This window comes from Pomacea canaliculata, linkage group LG8 (assembly GCF_003073045.1).
Source record: "Pomacea canaliculata isolate SZHN2017 linkage group LG8, ASM307304v1, whole genome shotgun sequence".
Classification (NCBI taxonomy): Eukaryota; Metazoa; Mollusca; class Gastropoda; order Architaenioglossa; family Ampullariidae; genus Pomacea; species Pomacea canaliculata.
In genome coordinates, this window is record NC_037597.1 from 25,329,098 (window position 1) to 25,351,761 (window position 22,664).

Genomic DNA, 22,664 nt, shown 5'->3' on the forward strand with positions numbered 1-22,664 from the left:
CATCGGGAACACAGAATGCCAGTAACGAATTAGTTGCATAGCAATACCCCAGTGAGTCTTGCCAATCAGACAGGAACCCTTACACTTTGTGAAAAGCTAGCGAAGCACGAGGAAGGCAAAGACTCCGAGTCCCTATATTGGTAGTTTTCTTTAGAGACAGAGAGACTGGTATTATTGCTATCTACGACTCAGGGGGAAGTGCATAAGTAACATTTCTAAAACTACACAAGGGCACTCTTTTATCATCAACGACTGTGGCTGGTACTCAACATAAGTTATCTGTGTTATACTGTTTGGTTTGTATATATGTGTCCGTGTTTTGGTAGATGGCCATAGAACGTGTCGCATCGCTGGCTCAGCACCGTCGGGTAGGGGAGCGAGGAAGGGGATGGCCCTGCGGCCATTCCCACCCTAGTTTCGTCCCCTGGCCACGGTGGTCTGGCCAGTTTATGGCCCTTAATTATACGGTAGCCTTGCGTCCCTTCCTCTCTGGTCTCTTTGGTTTTCTTTGGGGTGGATGGGGCTATTTTCCCACGGTGTGCGGACACCGAGTTCAGGTATAGGGCTGTGCCTCTTTGTAACGTGTATTATCTCGCGGACGCTGGGCCCTGTGGGTAGGGAAAGGTTCTGAGGTTTCTCGAAGCCTATAGAAACCTGCCACACAGGTATATGTGGACTGGGAAGACGGCGGGGCGGAGAGACCTGTGCCCGTCTCTGGGAGTAGTCGGGGGTGGGTCACGTGCTGTGTGTACTGTCGCTGGAACTGGCGTGGTGTCTAGAAGAGGGTTCCAGCAACCAGCGTATTTTCCCCGCGTTTGTTGTGAGATAGAACAAAGCGTGTCACGAGCCGTTGGGTGAGTAGGCGTAATTAATCTTTACCTTTGTTTTTCCACCCGATGGCTACCCTGGCCAGTATGCAGACGTGTACGGTGTGTGACCGAGTGTGACTGCGTGGCCTGTGCATGCGTGCATGTGTGCGCTGGTGTATATGTGCAGAGCTGGAATGTTGATCGTTGCTGTCACGGGGGTTTGGTGTTTTCTTTTTTAGGTATAATGTTTGGTAGCCGGGGAGTCATTCTTTAATTTGTTTTTTCTTATTTAATGCTACTTTGCCTTTTAACAATAAAGCAGCGTGTTGTGATGCTACCACTGTGTACGTGCGTGCGTGTAGTACCCCCCCCCCATCCTTTTTTACGTAATGTGCGAGTGCGAACGCCGTTCACTGTCAGCAGGGAGTTTGCCCCCCCAACGCCGAACATCTTCCTACGCCACTGCCTTTCCTTTGTTGATTTGTAATAAAGCTTCTTTACACAATGCAGGCCCCTAGCTCGTGTGCACAGTTGGAGCGACTGTGGGCTGCTCCACTCATTCGAGTCTTTTCCGAATGATTGCTTCAAGACTGAGAGACACCAGGCACAGAACTAATTTGAAACAAAGAACTACTCGGGTCTTGTAGCCCTTATGTCTGTCTGTTTGTGTGTATGGCAACATGTTTGTTACTTCAGTTTGCTCAGTTCATTCTCACATATCGTATTCAAGTAAAGAAAGACGTTAAACCCGATTCGAAATGTTTAATCTTGTTTTAAATGAAAGGTTGTGTTACAACGCTCTCAGGATTTATTAATCTTAACATTTTATTTTAAAATAATAAAAGAATTATGCTTCGCCATATTATGTCATTTGTTTCCACTGCCCACCGCGGCGCAGTTTTCATTGTCATGAGCCTTACAGAGCGGTTGTAGAGATTGTACCCTTGCGCAGGGTATCAGGGTATGCAGAGCATGTCGAAGACTTGGCACCCAGCCAGGGAGCATTTCTAAACGGTCGCACACACAGCGAATCACGAGGGTGTGAATTGGAATTAACAGTCAGGAGCTCGATTGTCATGTCCTGATCGGCACTGAGTGGGGCGTGTGTGAAAATGTGATCATCTCTGGGAGGCCTACGAAGACAAGAGAGAGAGTGACCGGTCAAGTGCTGGTGATAGCGATGTCAAAGACCACTATTCATGGCTGGTGCTAAAAACGCTTGTTGCAGGTGAATGTTTCATAATAGAATTGAGCGTTAGACGTAGCCTGTATAGTTTACAAAGTTTGTTTATTGTGCCAATGTCTATGGATGTCTGATCTTTAACATCTGCCAGGCGACACAAGGAATAAAGCTGCACTACAAGGTGTGGCTGCTCACTTCACAGGCAATAACATCATCAGCAAGCGTCAGGTGACAACTGCACCTTTTAACTCCCTTGAGCATCAGGCTTACGTGCTGTGTAATCTAAATAATAGACGTTTGTAGAGAAAAAAAAAATGATTATCCATATCAATATGAAAACACACACACACCCTTTCAATGGAAGTTTTCTTACATGCATCACTCAAAAGAATAGATATCATGTAAAGAATCTTGATTTAGTTTGTTTTATTTTGTTACCTTACACAAAAATAGGACGTGGTAACAGGCCAGTTGTGCATATAGTTGTGTATGTTGCTGGCAACGACCTATTATCAATATACAATCTGTTCATCATCTAGATCAATTGCAAGAAAACAGCATGGTTTCAAAGTGTCATGTTGTCCAAAATAGATCGATTGAATGATAAATCTCTTCCATTTATTTCTTTATTGCTAAGCATTTATTGATGAGATAAGAAAAGTTTGCTTTGCTTTTATTCATCACAAACAAGGAAAGTTTGCCTTAGCTATCATCATCATGTCATTGACAATATGATAATGACAATGCCAACAGTTTCCAGCAACACACACTTCAATACAGCCCTTACCATCTCTACAAGCATAAAGCAGTCAGTGAGGTACTACCAACAATCTTGATATTGAAACACAGCATCTGACCCTCAAGAATACATTGTAAACGGGTCTACACAGAGGTTTGGCTGAAGAAGAAAGGTGTTTGAAGTCATCAGTTATATTCAAAATCCCCATGTGGCGAAGCTCTGACCATCTGCATTGTTTCACGTGCTTTAATCACAGCTATAAAATGTTTTTCATCTGCATTTTCATTATTTAAGGTTAAGTGTTTTATGCCTAGCAATATAGTGGCACCCTGCTTAGGTCACACAACCAACACTTGCGTAGCTTTTGCTACCCTATAGTCTCTTCCTGAATCCTTTTAGTGGGTTTTGTCTATTTGTGCTCTAAGGTTTAAAAGTTAAAATAAACCTGATAATAAAGGAAAATCCACTCCTCCTCCTCCTCCTCATAATCAAAATGTTGGCGTGGTGCCCTTTTCCTATTTCCTGTAACATTACAGCATATGCTAAAAATTATTACAACAGACATTTTCATACAAAAAAACCCCATAATGTATAGTATCAAAATAATTTCATAATCCAAGTTCTTTCTAGAATCTGATCAATGTAGTATTACTGTTGACACATTAAAGTTCCAACTACCTCTTAGTACTTCTGCCAAATTTTAAGTTGCCTGCAACAATGAGTCTTTGTCTTAGCAGAGAAAAATGTACAAATAAGGCACATCATACAGATAAAGTGTACAAATAAATTATAGCATGCAGATAAAGTTTTCAAATAAAGTACAGTATACAAATAATTACATACAACAACAAATGACTTACAATATACAGTGTATAAATAAGACACAACAGAGAATATTTCTACTTCTTTGCTATACTTCCCTGTAGATTTATGAATGCTATTACTGCCACAAATACATGTCCGGTTATTTTTGTCTTAGTTCTACATGTTAAGCAGAATACCTTTTATACAAATGAAAGCTTGTTACACATGTTACACCATAAAAAGAAAAATGGCAAAATGTATCAAAGACCTAAGAAGGAAACAGCTGTCATTTCAAATTCAAACTATAATCTGGGTGATAATAACTGTCTTCAGATGATCCTGTGCTTTCAGCTGAAAACATATCCTCTTCCTCCTCCTCCCCCTCTTCCTCCTCCTCCCCCTCTTCTTTCTCCTCCTCCTCATCATAATCATTATCATCATCCCCATCATCATCATCCCCATCATCATCATCATCATCATCATCATCATCATCATCATCATCATCATCCTCCTCCTCATCATCATCTTCTTCTTCTTCTTCACTGGTATCAGAATATGGTTCCTGCTGATCTATAGACCCTGGAAGAAAGATACTCCAGAAAAGCTGTACAAATCAAATTGTCTATGAGAGCATGCTTGTATACTGTACAATGTGTTGTAGAGTTGTTCTAATAGTAACACAAGAGAACATCAGCAGACAAGAACAAAGACAAACAGATGCTAATTACAATAAATAATTTCAAGCATACAATAAAATATAACGGAAATAGTCTTTATGCTCTTTTCTGTCAAATAAGTATCTTTTCTACAAACTACATAATGAGGAAATTAAAAAATAACACCGTGCAATTACCTGGACAAAAATTAAAAACAAAAGAAGAGAAACTGTTAAAAATAAACTAATTACAAAATGGAGGCAATAAACTAATTACAGAATACAGATAATAAAGTAATAACAGAGTAGAAGTAAACTAATTACAGAGAAGAGTTAATAAAACAAAGAGTTTACACGGAATGAAGTAGAGAGGAACTGAAAGAACTGCAAGACTAACTTTTCTTAAGATGTTGAAGAGGGTCATGCTTGAGCTGGATGTCAGCAGCATCAGGATATTTCTGCAGGTACTCTGCCTTGGCCTTTGCAGCTGCCTCCTTCATCTCCCGTTGGTGCAGCGCATTCATGTCTTCATCATAACAACTGCAAGCATCCAGTCAAATCTTTCCTTAAGCATCTTCATGCTTGAAAAGACTACAATGGCAAATCTTGTTTACAGACGTATAGTTTTATGACTTCCTTCCACGAAGACTAAATGCTGGTTTTTTAACTATGTGTATTGTATACTTTTGAATTTATATGTTAAATATATTAGAAAAATGTATTGTAACAATTAACATATAAATAGAGAAATACTCTGAGATCATATAATGATCATTAGCACCAAGTTTGAATCTTTGGAAATGAAATGACTGTACAAGATACAACAATAATAATTACTGTAGGTGAAGAGACAAACAAATAAATGACTGTATATGGGACAGAATCATGTCACTTACCTACATGTACATTGGCCACAATATTTTTACTACCACCGAATGAACTATCATCAACAAAATACAGGTCAATTGTTTTTGTTTTGAAGTGTCTGAAGTAATCTGCTGAGGCTGTCTGGTAGAAAACTAAATCTCATTTCTTTGTAGGGAAAAATGTTTCAGGAGTTTAGAGGTCTTCATACACAACAGACATTACAAAATACTACAAAGAGTATCTGCTACCGTTTTCCATCGAAATGGGAGTAGTCAATGTCTCGAGCTCGGCATACATAGCAGCTGGTGGCTCCACAAACACATGTCATTTTGTTGCAGCCAGACTCTTTCACAAATTGCTTTCCACAACGATGACATTTGCGAATCATAGCTTCTGTTACCCTCTTCTCAATGAAAGTTCGCATGTCCGTCTCCTTTTGTTTTTCAACCTCACTGCACTTCAGAGGAATGTGATTTGGTTCTCGACACAGTCTGTAAAAATTATTGCACACATACTTTGTAAATTCTACAGCCGATACATATTTGCACATCACAGGCGCAACTGCTAAAAAGTAAAAAAATATGTTCTATGCTCTTTGTGCAGTGCCAAAATCATCATTTACTACTAACATGATGATAACACAGTCATGCCATGTACAAATATAGCAATAGGAAACTATAATCTTCAGTAAGAATAGACATATCTGCTTAATAATAATCATAAAAAAGTAAATCTTTTAGTAGTACATGCTGCAGAAAAAATAAACATAAACACTTTTATATTTTATATTTTCTGAGAAATACAAGGTAATGCTTACTTCAAAGAAGATATGGAATAATGCATTTTAAAAACTACCTATATTTTAATATTTTTGATTCTCAGAAAACTAAATGAATATTTTGCACCAGTAAAGTGCTTATGTGTCTATAATTTTCAAGGCGCTATTTGCCAAAAGGGATAATCTTAAGCAGATTTTCTTCCTCACTGCACTACAAAGAAATAAAACAACCCAACCTGCAAGAGTCCTTCAAACACTCAGGGTTTAGGCACTTGAACACACGATCATTTTTGTCAGGCATGATTGTGGCAAAGCTGCAGAATGGGCAGTCAACAAGGTCTTCGATGCCAGCACTGCGAACCTCTTCTTCCTGCAGTTTCTTCAACATCTGAGAAAAAAGTTTGCTTAATTAATCAATGCTGGAAGTAAAAAGTGTTGGGGGAGGTCTAGTATTAATTGTATAATGAAAGTATTTCAATGTTTCTCAATATAATTACACAAAATCAGCATAGCAAAAGCATATCTCGAGATATGTGTATGTGTGTGTGTAGTGTTGGTGTGTTGGTAGTGGTAGTGGGTGGTTTCAGTCTGACATAATAAAACAATCACTGAACTCACTCATGGCAATTTCACCATGCATATAAAAGTCATGTCATGAAACTTCCTATGTAAACAAATATCTGCAGTACACAACATGAAATGCAAGCAAGAAATGAACAATACCTCAAAAGAAATGTAAACTGACCTTTGAGAAGATCGAAGCTGGTAAAAGACTTTTGAGCACAGAGAGTGGAATTTCATGCTTACAGTAACCCGTGAGGCAAGGGAATTTCGTTTTTCCTGATTAAGAAAAAAAAACAGACATAAAAATGTTGGTCAAGCATCTTTGGATGTTGGTATTAATGAAAAACAAAAACTTCGGCAGACAAATTTCAGCAACAGTGTCAATGAAACTAACACATAACAAAGACAGATTTAAATTACAAATTTTCTATAAAAAAAATTACTTAAAAAAACCTAAACATTAGACACAGTAGAAATAAGCATTATAGCTACTGGACTGACCCTCATTGAATGAAGTTTTGGCAGAAAATACAATACAGTTTTGGCAGAAAAGATGTCCATCTGCACAGCAACTCATTTCCTCAAAAAGGCATTCTTCTTCAAAACAACAAGGACATTCATAAAGCTCATTTTTGTCTCTTGCTGCATTGATTTTAGCCGTTCGCATCTTTTCCTTCTGGTCTAAATAGTCTGCAAAGAAGCATGAGTAAAAACTGGTGGCATTTTCTACATCGATGCATAATATTCCTTTTCAGCTATTTACAATGCAAACTATTCAATATCATGAACTATGCAACAAAATTTTTTGATAAATTCCAACAGATTTGTTTTTTTTTTATTTGGATTCTGCTGTTGTTTAGGAACACTTTAAAGAATCAAATACTTTGACATATGGACACGACCTTTGATTTAACCTGTAATACAGAAAAGGCTATGAGGAAACAAAAACTAACAAAATCTGCTTGGTACACAATTAGGTTACACATTGATACATAATTAGTACTTGTCTTTTTTTTTTGTCCTCTAAGATAGCAATCACATGTGGATTTCCTTTCACAAAGTTGAAAAACAGGGTTCAAAATATGTACACTGTTGCTTAACTCAGCTGAGACATGATGCCTTTTCAAAGACCATCATTAACCCCAAGGGACATAATGCACTGGGTATGTTAAATCAATTATATCTAGTTCTTCTTGATGCAATTTGTGGAACACATTTGGTTTGACTTACCTCTTACAATATGTTCATTTTTGGTATACCAAAGTTCATAGAAAAAATATTCATCAGGCTCCTGTGGATACTCCAAAGGCAAAAACATGGGCGATTTCCGCAGTTTTTTGGACTGGCCTCCATGAGCTGTTTCACAAAGAATATAGGTTTAAGTGTTGTATAAAATTGTTTTACGTAATCTAGAAGTACTTATGCTTTAAACAGGGATCTTATTATTGTAAGTTTCATGTAAGCATAAATTGCTATTAAACTTAAAGGTTTTTATCCATTATACATTCTTATACATTATATAGGCCAGGGCTTCTGCTTACGCAAAAAATTCCGTACAGTACGCATTAAAAGTTTGGAGGACCCCTTCAATTTTCGTCAATGGGATCCCCTTCAAATTTGGGCGAAGAACAGGGACCCCTTAAAAATCCAAAGGGGTCCCTGGGACCCCAAAGAATTTAGCCTTAGCAGAAGCCCTGTGGGCTACATCAAACTTTTCAAGTATCCTTAAAAAATTAAGCATATTATAACACAATTAGCTTGGAGATATTGGTAAAGACTTTCAAATACACATATTTATGGTCAGTGTGAAGAAAATATATTTTTTATACAAAACTTGATAAGTGCACTAAGGGCATTGTCTTACTCAAGATATCTTCCATGGTCGCTTCTAATTCTTGAACAATTGGGAGAAAATGATATTTATGCTTCTTAACAACTTTTTTGACAAAGCGATGTCTGAATGTATAAAAGTCATAGTTGAGCTGAGCCCAAACATGACTTGTGTAGTTCTCCTTCATCTCTTTTCTTTCATCCATAAAAGTGCCTTGAGGATCTGGAAACTTGGCAAGAAAGTCCTAAAATAGGAAGAAAGACAAGTTATTATAGTGCAGGATAAAATGTTGAATGATGTGATATGGAGAAGGTGGCAGATGAATGTTGAGGAAAGGAATGTTATGTCCAAACCTTGAGGCACTCCAGTTTGATACCCCAGGTGGTGCATCAAATTTCCCTAGCTGACCAGCTGTTGGCAATGGGTGCCTTATTCCATAGAGGGTTGAGTAAGTTAAGGCAGTGAGGAAGAGGAGATGGACAAAACCTTAACTAACAGCTGGTCCTGTGAAAAATGAGCTCTAACACCTCACATCACAATGAACAAAAAGTCAAGAGGCAAGCTTTACCATCTCATGAAAACTATTGGTGTCCAGAGACAAGCAACAGGCCAACTCATCTGACTACTAAACCATTATGGGGTTAATAATGAAAACAAGATTTGTATGGTATACTCACACTCATAAGGATCATGCTCATAGCACTTAAGAACAAGAACAACATACAAGGGACAGAATAACAAACAAACAACATACGAAGAACAGAAGGATAAACAGCAATAATGATGGCGAATAAAAGACAAAGACAGAAAATGCAAACAAGAACCAAGCAACAAGAACTGAGAGGATTGTGATTTTGCAAAAGAAGACAAGTAGGGACGTAGCAATAAGCGGAAAAAAGGGGAAAAGGGTGTGAAAGGACTAGCATCATGTGAACTGTTGATAGGAGCAATGCTTTAGAAAGAGGTACATTTTCAGCATACGTTTGAAGGAATCGATTGCGGGTAGGTGGCAGATATAGAAAGGAAGAGAGTTCCCTGTTTTGCTAAATGATAACTAAATATCATGTGACCATATGTTTTTGTTCTAGTGACAGGAATAGTTAGGAGACATGTGTCAGACAATTAAAGAGAGTATCTGTCAACTACAACAGTTGTTCATATTTTGCATCATTGTTAGTGCACCCTGTTTAACAAGAGATTCATTGCCCTCAAACACTATATCTTTTCATGTACCCGTAAAATATGAAACAAATAACCCAGCAGGAAAATGCTAACCTCCACGGTAAAATCCAGTCTCTGCAAACGCTGTTTGTGTGACTGTTTTGTCTGTTTCTCAACCAGATCTTTCAAGCGAGGGTAGTCTTTTCGCTCAAACATGTCTTCAGCTATCATCTTCACCCGATCTTTCATGTGCTTTGCTCCTTCAAGCCTATGATATATATAGTTGGGATCACAGTCTGGGAAGATTTCTTGCAGGCTGTCAATCTCAGACTGCAAATCTTCAAGGGAAGCACTTGTATCAAATGCTATTTCTGTTGTATTAAGATAGAAGGATGACGACAACAATAAGGAGGAGGAAGAGTTGAACATCAAAATGTAATCATAGTCATATATTAAACACATTTCAAGGCATATCATTTTGCTGAGAATATTTTCTGATTTTAAATGCAGCAGTTCTTTTCCTAAAAACAGCATTTTAGCATTTTTGAAACTCCAGCTAAAACTGCCAGCACTGTCACTGGCTTTTCCACATATCAGATAAAACATTATATGTTTATAGATAAGTAGCACTGTCAACAATACATGAATGAAAATCAACTAAAATATTTCTAATCATAAAAATATTATAATGTGGAGATGAACACTTTAAATGGATGAAAGCTGAAATCAACTTGGGAGAAAAACTGATGCAAATGGGAACAAAATGCTATTATCATTTCACACCAAAGTTAAGTGAATAAGCAACAAATAGGGTGATTTACATCAGAGAAAGCAAAATGTTTGCTTACCAGATGGCCTTTTCTCCAGAGATGATGCTGGACTGTACATGTCTGCTTCAGTCTGGCTTCCTCGCTCTAGCATTGTCAATTCATCAATCACAACCTGCATCCGATCTTTTTTATAGTAATGGGCCTCAACAAGAGCATATATCTCGTTCTGGTCCCTGTGTGGAAACACCTTAGAAATTGTTCTCATATCACGATACACAGGGTCATCCCTGTAAAGTGAATCATCTGACTGCGAGTTGTCTAAGCCCTGTGGCAACTCCTCCAGTAAACCCTTTGACCCGACACCTTCTACCATGTTTGCAAGTGTCTTTCGCAAAGAATCTAGTTCATCCTTGTTGTCCCCTTCCCTTTCAAGCATTTCATAAATTACTGATGGATGAATATCTGGAAACTCAGCAATGAGTTTAATTGCATTATCAAATATGGAATCACCTTGTGAAAAATGGTTATAATCACCATTTTCCCTTTTGGCTCTGGTAAGAAATGTTTCTGCTACTGTTTTCACTCGGTCTTCATTTTTAGCATATTGTTGCAGCATGATGTACACTTCTGTCAAGTCTAGAATAATGACAGGGCTATGTTCTTGTATCAATTGCACTACTTTTTTCACATCCTGGTTAAGCACATTTTCTGCCAAGTTTGTAGCTGCTCTGTTTGTTGCATTTATGACACCAGTAGATGACTTGTCACCATCATTAATGTCTGACAAAGCTTCTGTGGTAATATCCAACCAGTCTGGGTTAGTTCTGTGCTTAGCTAATGTTTCATACACAAGGTGAAGGTTGGCATTAGGAAACACTGACTTGATTGTCCTAGCATCTCCCTCTAATGACGTACTTTTCCAAAGTTCAGGTGGCAGAGTAGAAGAACTTGCTTGTGATTCACCTAAAGATGCTCCCACTTCATCTGACAAGTAAATATTACTTTCATGACAGTTATTTGATTTTTCTGCATCATCTTGGTCAAGTGGGTCCCACATCTCATATTCAAGGGTACCCTGTGCACTGACGCATGACTCACCAGCACTGTCAGCATTCAGTGAACACTCTTCTCTACAGTCATTAGTCTTCGGTCGCTTGCTTGCTGAGCTGTAATCACCTGAAGAGGAGCCACAATCTGTGGCTGGTCTTTTTTCTGTCATGGCGGACTTTATAATGCAGAAGCCCTTCTGATGAGATCAATTAACAGAAAAAAAATTCTTGATAATGTATCTAGATAACAGGACCAGTGCATACAAATGCATACAAAACACTATAACAAATCGTACCATTTTTTATTTCGTGTGTGATACTTTCTCTTTGGGTTCGGGGTAATACTTTTGCATAATGGTGATTATATTGCTTAATTAACCTTAGAGCAAACAAAGTGCATTGAACAGAAATTTAATATTCTCGACTATATTTTGTTGTTTGTGGATGTGGAAAGGAAGTGTATGTATTACGCAAGTTAAAAATTGAAATATTAATCTTGTCTAGAACTTAAGCGACAGCGTGTTATAGAAATTTAACAGAAGAAACTTATTGATACTATTACAAAAATTACAAAAGCAAGACGGAGTCGCAATACCCTTTATATGTCAGCATAGGAATATGTTTTAACGACGAACTTATATCGTCGTTGGTTTTAACTATTTGAAGTATGACAGTTACGATCTTTTAACTGACAGCAACAGTAAACATGGTGCTAAAGCTCTAGTAAATGGAAATTAACCATTGCAAAACATCTGCAATGGCCAAGTCACAAGATCTCAGTTATCAGTTATCTGTTATCTGCATGAGCTCGTCATTTGAAGTAAACATTGTAGTACTCTCCCCTTAGGACAATAATATTCAGGGGGAATCACTCCTTGACAACGTGTGCATGTGTATTTTTGATTTTTAAAACAAATATATCTACTTGTACCTTACAGGAACAATTAAAGTAGAATTATTAATATGACATAATTTAACAAAAAAGCTATAAGGCGTATCCTGTACTTGTATTCAAGCACCACATTTCATGAAAATCTATTTTAGTCTTTCTGCTTTATGTTATGCATGTTTCATCTTTAAAAATTCTTTCGCGTTTTTTACAAATTGCTTTCGGACCGAAAGTGGTTACAAAATTGGGAGAGTATGCAATGGGATGTGGGTGAGAGAGAAGGTAAGAATGCAAGAATAGAGGATTTTATGTCTAGGTTCATCCGAGATTTAGTGTTCTTTATCTGACAACATATAGCTTTTAGATCATCGATCATGAATAATACAGACATGGATATCTTAGCCACTATCGAATGTACACGTATAAAAAGACAAGGAGTAGTGTATGCTTTCCTTACTTTCGTCTAGACAAAAAAGAATTTTGAGATACAGATATCTTAGGATTATTTATACAAAATTAATTCATGGTTTAATAATTTTAAATCGAAAAATTGTTTGATATACAGAATTAATTGTTGGCAATCGTCAAATGCCCAATGCAGTTTAGAATGGAAGTCAACATAAACTTATCTAGTCCAACCTGTCCGCTTAACATATACTTGAAATTGGTCTCAGACGAACTCAGAACTATAAGGATCGGCTGACTCAAGGTACAAAAGATATAATATTTACCTTGTGCGGGACTTGTTTTCCTTCTCCCAGTTTTGCTACAACTTCCGTAAGTCGGACAGCAATATAGTCGTGACTAACCGGAGTTGCTACCGCTTCACCTGCACTGGGCTGGCAACAAGACCCGGTGTTACAGTAATACAGGTAATACAAATGATACTGTTTATAGCAGCAACTGTATTCGAACGAATGCGTGTCAATGACGTCAAATTAATGTCTGAATGCGTGTGTATGAGGTCAACAGATTTTGACGTCAGAAGCAAGGGAAGGGGAGAGAGCAGAAGACATGTTTGTGTGGCTCCGACAATCATTTCAAGTAACGACGACGACGACGACGACGACAACAACAACAACAACAACAACAACAACAACAACAACAACAACAACAGTCTGATTCTGCAGTCCGATGTCGGAGAGTATTTAAAGAAAGTGAAGAAGAGAACATTTTATTTATTCAGTGAAAACCCGCTGTGAGATGTGAGACGAGTACAGAGCCAGGGCCGTGCTTAGGGGCAGGCAGACGAGGCATCTGCCTATAGTGCCCCGCGCTTTTAATTAGAACCATGGAGTCGAGAGTCCCCCCCTTCTCCCACATGCCCTATACCTTAGGCCCCACTGGGGCTAAGAACGGGTCTGTACAGAGTTTCATAGTTATGTGACAGTGCTCTTTCCAAAATGTCATTACCTAAAATTTTAGGATTTTGGGGAAATATTTTTAATGTGATGAGTGCTTTAGTTTCTATTATATTCTATTTAATTTATTACTTCATTTCTTATATTTGCTAGTGAGCATGCAATAATTATTGCTTATCAGTGGAATAAATTTACCAAACTCTCCCCGTTAGGAACAGCAAACAAACCAGCATTGGTCAGTCGGTCGGCCACGAGGGCTGTTCTATTTTTAATCCGTGCCCTGCAGACATAACAGCTCTTTGTTGACAAATCTTTCAAAAGAAGACACAGTTTTCTGTTGGCTTGGCAAGAAACACAGAGTTTTACATCGATCTCATCATCACCAAAGACCGCGACTTCACACATAGGCACTCACAACGGGCGGGGGCGGAGGTATCAATCAAGTGGAAGAACGTTGACCTCACGCAGGTCACTGGCTTCTCCTTCAATGCTTTGATCTCGCTGCATGCAACGGGGGCACGCACGTGTCTCGCTGGTCATCAAGTCAGCTCAGCAGCCCTCGCATCTGATTGATGTTACCAGTGGCATAAATTGGATTTTTCCTCCTTTTATGAAGATTGAACTTCGCATTCTTCGGCCACCAACCTAAGCTCAGACTTTTTTAGTAGTTGCTTTCTAGGATCGCAAGAACTTTCAATCCTCAGTGGATATGATTTTAAAGCGATTTCTTAGATACATTTGTTTTTGTTTGCTCGCACGCGCGTGTGTATGTGTGTGTGTGTTTTGGAGGATGAGTGGAGGAAGGCACGTACTACATAAAAAAGATCAGCATTCCTTCCAAACAGTTAATCTGTTCTATCAGCCTATGCGATTATTTGCTTTATATATATTTTCTCTCCTTCTTTCTCTCTGTTCACGTGTGTCCTGCGCACTCATTTCTCGCAAAGGCGCTTGGATTCCATCTTTAGTGATTGGGAGTAGGAGGTCTACAAATAAAATTATATCCTTATTATTCTTGTTTAATTCCAGATTTCGCGGAATGCGGTCGGCTTGCACTTGTTGGACCTGGACGAACGCCAACGGATGATGAACGACAGGCACGTGCGAGTGCGTGCTGCCGGGTCGCCAGTTTACTGGGCCAGGTTTCCATGACGACGACACAAAATGTGTGTTTTCACCAGGGCCGTGAAGCGACCAGACCGCTCAGTGACGTTAGCTTGGACAAGTCCATTACGTCACGTGGTGACCACTGACGTTCGAACGTGATTGGCATGTCACATGACGGGGTTATGGACCAATCCTATTTCTCGAAGCTTTGGGGTCATACGTAGGATAAAAAAAATCCTCTATATGTATGTCGTAAGAGATGTTTTTAAGAACTATTTTTGAAGGTATTGAAAGACATACTGGCGCCTTATAAACTTTTTCTCATAGGCAGAGTTGCGTGGTTAGGATGTTTTACATTAGAAATCACGTAGTCATTTTTTTTAGTAATAAAGATGCCTAAATGGTTACAAAGTGGGAAAATAAGAAAAGTTATTGAACACAGGGCACTTTATTTAACAATAAAGAGGGAAAAAGCGCAGAATAAGTAGTCTTGAAATTACCATTTACCAACATTAAGGCTTTAAAAGCAAAAGACTTCATGATGCCAAGAATAAAAATAAAATTACACTTAATAAGAATATGCTAATAAAAATATTCGTAAAGGTCTCAGAACTCAAACCGAAAATGATCGCTACTCCCTGTTACTTCTCACAACAACCCTTCATGCGCATTTCGGACTGTACATCTGTTTATTTCCCTTTGAGCCGTCCAGAGTGTCTTCTTGTATTTCTTTTATTTATTTCTTTCTTTTTTTTTTCCATCATGATTTTTGATGTTACCTTTTGATATTTTTCCTTCCTTGCACCTTTCTTTCATCCATTTACTGCACGAAGCACAAATAACAAAACAGCAAATGACGAACATGCATGTCTATTGCATAAAGTACACAAAGAATGTTGGCTGAACATGCTGTGCAAGTGATGACTACATACAGAGATCAAAGTGACAAGTGCATACAACGTACTTTGAGCAAGAGATCAAAGTAAGCTTCTAACAGAAGCTTCATAAAGCGTGACCACTTTTTTTTAAAGGAGCTTAATCATTTTTTTTAATAATATATTCACGCATAGGTCCATTCATGCATGCAATGTTCTGTCCATACATATATTAAAATACATCCAACCCTTCTTTCTTTATTTCTCTCTTCGTTCCAGCCATACAGAAGTATGTAAATTTGTCACGCTCTGTGTGCGTGGTGGTGGTGGTGAGGTGCATGTTGGTGTTAACGGTAGCACGCACAAGTGAGCAGTGGAAACAGTGCTATGTCAAATACATTTTTCACATCCGCAACATTTTCTCCAAGCCTCTTTCTCCATCCATTTTGGCACACATTCTTTGATGAGGATCACCTGAATTATCATCTGAACCATCTCAATCGTTGCAGGTAATTTTTTTAACAAAATGCGTCCAACGATAAACATTCGGCGTATCCCGACTGAAGGCTGAAAATGAAAGCTGCACTAGGAGAAGCAGTACACTTATCTCCTTCTCACACTGGTCGATCTCTTATTGTCCGAGTGCCAGTGCCGTGCTGGTGACGTGGCTGCGTGCTGTCTACGTGCTGTCTACGTCGCTCGCTGAGTGAAGACGTCGAGATCGATGAAGAGCGAAACGTTGCTGACCACCCTCGTTAAAAGTATGGTCTACGTTCGAGACTCGAAAACCACTTGTAAAAACCACGTTGACTGGCGATGATCTCTTGGTGGAAGGCTATGCTTCATTAGTTAATTTCTAATTTAGTGTCGCTGCTGTCGTCTGGCGACGTCGTATACCAATATGCTCTTGTAAGATCAATAGAAACGACAGAAAATTAATTACAAAAGACAAGAAATGGAAGGAAAAAGTATTAAAGAAACCCTTATAACAGGGGCAGTAGTTCATTCCATTAATCTGTTGAGAGAAAAAAAAATGTCTTAAAATCTCAGCTTGTGGTCTGTAAGAAACAAAACTCAAGTGCATTGCCAACGCCCCAAGTCCATTGTGCTCCAGGAAGGCCAACACCCAGGAAGAAAACGTGTTTTAAAAATGGAAAATAGTGAAATGTTATAAACATGTAATTGAAAAATTTTCGATCTTTGAAAGACAATATCCAATGCGTGTAACTTGCCCAACTAATAAGTAAAAAAGCATTTTGTTTTTCTTTTACACGATGAGTGAAGAAATTACTTTACACCCAGAAAGTGTGTGAATGTGTGCGTTTATATATGCATAAATATGTTTATTTATGCTTTTATTTGTGTTACTGCGTGTAAATGTGCATGTGAATCTATAAATATAAACGTGTATAAATAAGCTATAGCCTAATGTCAGCAGTGATAATAAGCTAATAGTGGCTTGCTGATGTCGCAAATCGCGGTATTTGTAAAGCAGGGCCCAAAATTATCCATCAGGTAATTTTTTTTACCTCCCATAGATCAAGTATTTCGACTTGTTCGAGTTTCCCCCCTGAGCCAGCAACTTTCTGCTCCTAATAGGAAGCCATGAGCCCATAAATCCAGGAAGCCTTTTCATCCGCGGATGTAAGCATGCATGCAATGAAAGTGGCAGTTAAACGGCAAAGAAACCGGACATTCATACAGTCAGGCGGACAGGCTGACAAGCACACAGCCCTGATCATACGGATGGCAAAGTCACCAGGCTCTCGTCGTATGTGGGTGGAGGGGTGGTTGGTCGTTTGGTGGCCTTTGCCGGGTGTTTTCCACCCCCTTCGTCCACGCTCGCCGCGGTCCGTAAATACCGATGCGGTTTGTCTGCATGCACGTAGGCTCCCTCGAAAGCTGCGGGTGCGTGGATGTAGGCTCCTTCGAAGGCAGCGGGTGCATGAACATAGGCTGCATCATACCCTAGATCAGAGTTCGCAACGCTCTTACTGAGAACTCCCGCCGGCAAGGGTGCTGTTCCGTGAGCTAGCGAGGCCGCTTTCCAGCTGTGTTGGTAGGACCCGCTACCCAGGTCTGCTTGGGCGGGGGTGACATGTGACTGAGCCGAGCTGACGTGCGCTTCCCCCTCGGAGGTCGTCGGGGGCACGTAGAGGGGTCGAAGTGCAGGAAAGCAGCAGTAACAAACGCCGACGAGAACAAAGAGACCTCCCAAGGAGAGGATGACCAGCAACACTACTCCCCCGCTCGTTGACAGAAGATCGCCGTGCGCGTGGGGGTGGGTGTGCCCTGTAGGAAGACAGGAGACACGAGTGTTACTACCCCCAGAATGAATATTTAATTGAAGCAGGTTGCATGAAATCGCATGGGTTTTTTAAAAATCAATACTTGTTACTGCTCAGTACAGACCCTCAGTGCAGGAAGGTCACTATCATCAAGCGCATGTTACATTAAGTTGACTTACTTATATCTAACATTATTCAGCTGTCTGTTTGCCTGGACGATAAAACAATACGAAGAGTTCTTCTTAACCTATTTCCTATCCACAAACAGATCCTATACTCTTTTCCCCAGACCCAGTATACATTTTGTTTATCCCGTTTCTCAAGGCCAGTAACTCTAATGAATATTTGTTTATGCATAGAGTACATTTGTAGAAAGAGATCTTCAGCCAAAGCATAGAATTTTAAAAAAATTTGCAGGAATAGGACGGAGAGCAAGTTATCCATAATTTCTTCAAAAGCTACGTAATTTAAAAGTACAATGGTCTTAATTTACTATCACATTTCTTTGAAACATTATATTACACTATTTAAGAATATATTACAAACTGTTAAATGCTATGTGGAAATGCTTTCACGAAGGAACCTCTTTTGATGAGTTTTTGTCCGCTGACCTTTCTCACAGTTCTGGCCCTCGAATCCCTTGGCGCACGTGCACACGTAATCCTCTTCGTTGTCCTGACTTGCAGGTTCCGCCATTTTGACATGGCCGCGAGATGCAGCGGTCTCCTGTGGACACACATCAGGCACAGACAAATATATCAGTACTCTCACGACTCTAGCTGCTCGCACACAGACGACATGTCCACAACCATCGTATCTCTCGGCTTGGACATGGGACATCCTCGGTTGACACGAGTTATTCCCAGAGTGCTCCAGGTACTTACTCCAGGTGTATTCACATCTCTCGCCGCTGAAGTCAAAGCTGCACAGACACATGTAGCCCTCTGGAGTGAGCACACAGCTCCCGTTATTTTGGCATGGGGATGACCAGCATGGATTGACATAATCTGTTGTAAATGTTGACAAGACGATGTCAGACTCCATAACTCACTCACTCATATATATATAACTTTTCTCAAACGAAACAAAAAATCTTCAATTTATCTAGATACATTTTTATGCGTATTGAATAAAGGAGGAAAGATTTTAAAGATAATACGATTTGAAGAAATGCTAATTTAGGGTTAACTTATTGTGAATGACTGATCGCTGACTAACTTCCTCACCTGCTCACTCATTACTGGTCAATGACAGCCCTACACACACCTATCATCAATACAAAGGACAACAGCAAGTCTTCTCTTGACCCGAATGTACACAATTATCAGATGGATTCAGGGGTATGGCCCTCATTGATTGTTTGCGCATGTCTGCCCTGAGCACCACCCACCGATGTAAACATGTTCAATTCCACTGTGTAAAACAGGAAATTGTTTCCCTCGTTCTGTTGCTGTCTAATTAAGGTCACGTGTAGTTGTTCTTTTTTCCTCGCAAACTGTGTCATGTGTCATGAAAAATGTATCGTGGTGGGCCGCCTGTGTCATGATTAATGAGAGAAAGGACTGTATCAGAGAGAAGGGAATGGGGCAAGGAACTCACTTTTCTCGCAAAGATCTCCCGAGACATTAGCGGGACACCGGCAGATGAAATCAGTTGCAAGACTCGACTCGCAGGTTCCTCCGTTCCTGCAAGGACTGGACATGCAGGCGGTTGCTATGCGAGGACAGAGTCAGACAGAAGTTAGTCATCATATCTCACCCTAAGGTCACTTTACGAGGTGACCACAAGGTCCTATACCTCCCGCACTAAACACTATGACCTAGCCATGAGGTGGAGGTAAAGTCTGCCTCCAGGGCAGTTATGGACCGAAAACAACAACGGGGTTCCTGTTACTGCGAACATCCTCACGGGTCAGCAGAAAGTGTCACGTGTTGGATTGAACAAGATGTAAAATAACCTAAAGGACAGCAAGATACTTTCGTAACTACATTCCCTTCAGAATACAAGTTATCAGGTGACACAATGCATCATATTTATAACAGGATAGAAGCAAACAAGATATCATTAAAAAGTTCTGATCATCCGATGGATTTTGTTATTCATTTTCATTGCAATGCATAATTCAACACCAAGTTCTGTGGACAAAATGGGACGTTAGTGTCACCCTTGGCAACGAAATAAGTCACAGCTTTGACAACAACGAGAGAGGATAATCAGAGCCACAGCCTCGGGGAAAATGAGAAAGGTGTTGTCGTTGCCAGTTCAGGACAACGCATACTGACCATTCTCACAATACTGTCCAACCCAGTGACCAACGCAGATGCACCTGTCTAGAAACTTGTGGCAATGGCCGCCATTGTTACAGGGCTTTGTGCAAAGTCCTCCAGATAGTGTTACTGAAAATACACACACACACAAACACATGTTGTAAGCATAACACGATGTGATGTGACCAGTAGTGCTAAATCAATGTCCCATTCCCTCCCGATAAAAATAGCTGGCCTGCAGATATCCTTGACAGCAGCGGGTGGGCAGACTTTCATTCATTTTGCACGTGCATCGGGACAGCGATACGCAGTTCGAGACCGAGGAAGGATTAACTGCCGGGTGTTCACATTTCCTCACTACAAGCTTTAGGAGGTCGTCTGGGCTGGAGTCTCTGACAGAGAACTCAGCTGTACAAGTTCTTGCTGGGGATGGACTCTTTCTCCGAGCACATAATCCGACAAAGACTCCTAGACAATCAGGATAAAAGTCATGGTATCGAGGCTTGTTGGAGGACCTATTACATTAGTTTGTTGGAGACTAGCTTGCTGATGTTCCTATTACATTTAGGTTACATTAACTCGTTGGAACTCCTAGTGTTTTCAACTTGCTGAATGTCCTATAACATAAGCTTGCTTGAAGTACTATCAAAAGTCTATATAATGTAAGGTCTTTGGTACTTTTACATTCACTTTTTGTAGGTCACAGTCTTGCTGGATTCCATGCTACATATGTATGTTAATACAAAGATATATTACGAGAACATTTCTAGTGTTATAAATATCAATCAACGGTTATAAATGCTTTCTGCTGCAGACAGTAAATATCTGGCTCTAGCGATATAATCTTATGTGAATCTTGTGGAGGTAGCTGAGGAGAAAAGATACTCAATTATGTGTTTAGATAAGCACATATGAAAAAGTAATAATGTTAAGTGAAGGCTAAAAATATAAATAAATGCATTTTACGTGATCAATTATGTTATGTTAATGCATTATTAATAAATTTATAAATAAATATATCTGATGAAAAACCAGAATTTATACGATTACCGCACACACACATCACTACACGGACGGAGAAAAAAAAAAGAGAGAAAGATATAGAAAGAGCAAATTATTTGGCAAGAAAAATTAAACTTTGAATTAAAAGCAATGTAGACAAGCTTCCTTCAGAACGAAAGATAAAGCGAAAAGTATATATACACCTGGATTTAAGGTTCGGAAATAAGAATGAATAAAAAATGAATCAGTTAACAGGATCTTCTTTGAACTTCCGAATCTTCTCTCCGTAACGACCTTGTCACAATGCCAATAAAGCTGCACTGGGCGCCATCGCCACCATGACACGACGGTTTTCAGTCTGAGGTCGACTTCCCTCTAACCTCTCTTCATGTCTTCTGGAAGAGACTCCTACTTTAAATGGCCGTCAAACGCCAGGAGACGTAGGACCATCACAGGGCCACACATCAAGACCTAGGAAACCAAGCATTCATCACCTTGTCATCGCCGCCAGATGACGAAGCATAGCTGGGTAGAGGCGGCAGCAGCAGCAGCGGTAGTGAAACCTGTCAGACGACAGTTAAGTTGGCTCCTTCCGGAATTGTATTCCTGAAGTAAGCTTCTTCCTGGATATTAATGGAAGTAGAGATCAGGTACTCGCCGGGAAATGAACAGCCATGAGAACAAAAGTGTTTAGAAGTGAGAGAGGTGGACACGTGCAGGACATAGACATACAACCAACCTTTGGCGCAGCTACAGAGAAGAAGAGTGTACACAGTCCAGGCCCGCGCCGCCATTGTTGTTGATGTCTAGTCGCCGTTTCTCGCCGGTGTGGACGCTGCAAGAATCTGGCGAATACCTCATCGATCTTGCACCGCTGGGGGGGAAAACCAGACAGATTGCCTCCCTTAGCTTAACGTTGCTTTGGTGACAGAAAGTGTTGAGTAGGCATGTAGGTATGCATATCAACATGTAGTTTATATGTGTGTTTGTGTAGCTGTATCTACATATTTAGGTATTTGTGCTTCTCAGTATATATGTTTATTTTGTATGTATGTAGATATATGCATTTGTGTACCTTTGCTTGTGTATATGTGCGTGTGAGTGTAAGGTTCTACATGTGTTATATGTGTTGTAGAGGTGTGGTGTGTGTGTTTGTGTATATCTTTGAGTGCATGTATATAAACTCTTTAGTCGCCTTCTGTGCATTGAGCTCTTGTCGAGTTCCGATCACTGCATGCCTTAGTGACGTCAGCGATGTGCTACCATCCATCATTATCTCAAGCAGTTCAGTCACGTGGGCCTAACCCTGGCAGCGCATGATCCACCTCGCTCGTTTGTTTACCTCCACCAGCAGACGCGCAAACATGTCCGCTAAACACGTGACGCGCTTTTTTGACAATGGAGGTGTCATTGCTAGCGAGTCACGTGGGATGACCGTTGAATTGCGGTTCGCAAGGTAAGCAGTATTTACCAAGTGGCACATACTGCACTACATCCGGGTATCCTCGTCATGCAGTGTTAGCCACTGCCGCGGGGGGATCACGATCGTCAAAATTTGAAGTGTGTGATGAAAGAAACTCTACTTGAGGATATTGAAATCTTGCAGATAACAGAAGCAGAACCAGCTCCGCCTGCTGGTACGCCATTTTTATAATATTTTTGAAG

General features: G+C 39.9%; 2 protein-coding genes across 2 annotated transcripts; both read right to left on the minus strand.

Annotated features, from left to right (window-relative positions):
- Positions 1-2,401: 2,401 nt before the first annotated feature.
- LOC112570238 lies at positions 2,402-13,032 on the minus strand. The gene is made up of 11 exons (XM_025248582.1): positions 12,831-13,032; positions 10,240-11,407; positions 9,506-9,762; positions 8,264-8,474; positions 7,630-7,755; positions 6,901-7,089; positions 6,581-6,675; positions 6,072-6,223; positions 5,306-5,548; positions 4,588-4,730; positions 2,402-3,253 (listed from the first exon to the last, which is right to left on the minus strand). Exons 2-11 carry the CDS (start codon positions 11,378-11,380, stop codon positions 3,159-3,161), a joined length of 2,652 nt encoding a protein of 883 aa, XP_025104367.1. The 5' UTR covers positions 11,381-11,407; positions 12,831-13,032; the 3' UTR covers positions 2,402-3,158.
- Positions 13,033-15,136: 2,104 nt separating this feature from the next.
- Positions 15,137-21,853, minus strand: LOC112571312. Its single transcript, XM_025250223.1, has 6 exons — positions 21,739-21,853; positions 20,013-20,126; positions 19,330-19,443; positions 18,615-18,737; positions 18,342-18,456; positions 15,137-17,734 (listed from the first exon to the last, which is right to left on the minus strand). The coding sequence occupies exons 2-6, from the start codon at positions 20,013-20,015 to the stop codon at positions 17,181-17,183; spliced, it is 909 nt and encodes a 302-aa protein (XP_025106008.1). The 5' UTR covers positions 20,016-20,126; positions 21,739-21,853; the 3' UTR covers positions 15,137-17,180.
- Between the last annotated feature and the right edge of the window lie 811 nt (positions 21,854-22,664).

Bases quoted from the DNA above. Each gene is read 5' to 3' on its own strand.
- LOC112570238 (XM_025248582.1), bottom strand. From the start codon at position 11,380: ATGACAGAAAAAAGACCAGCCACAGATTGTGGCTCCTCTTCAGGTGAT. The intron at 6,224-6,580 runs GTCAGTTTACAT...CTTTTTTCTCAG, and splicing joins CAGCTTCGATCTTCTCAAAG to ATGTTGAAGAAACTGCAGGA. The intron at 4,731-5,305 runs GTAGCAGATACT...GGATGCTTGCAG, and splicing joins TCCCATTTCGATGGAAAACG to TTGTTATGATGAAGACATGA.
- LOC112571312 (XM_025250223.1), bottom strand. The intron at 18,738-19,329 runs GTGAGTTCCTTG...CATTTACAACAG, and splicing joins GGGAGATCTTTGCGAGAAAA to ATTATGTCAATCCATGCTGG. The intron at 17,735-18,341 runs GTCAGCGGACAA...GTCTTCCTACAG, and splicing joins GGGCCAGAACTGTGAGAAAG to GGCACACCCACCCCCACGCG.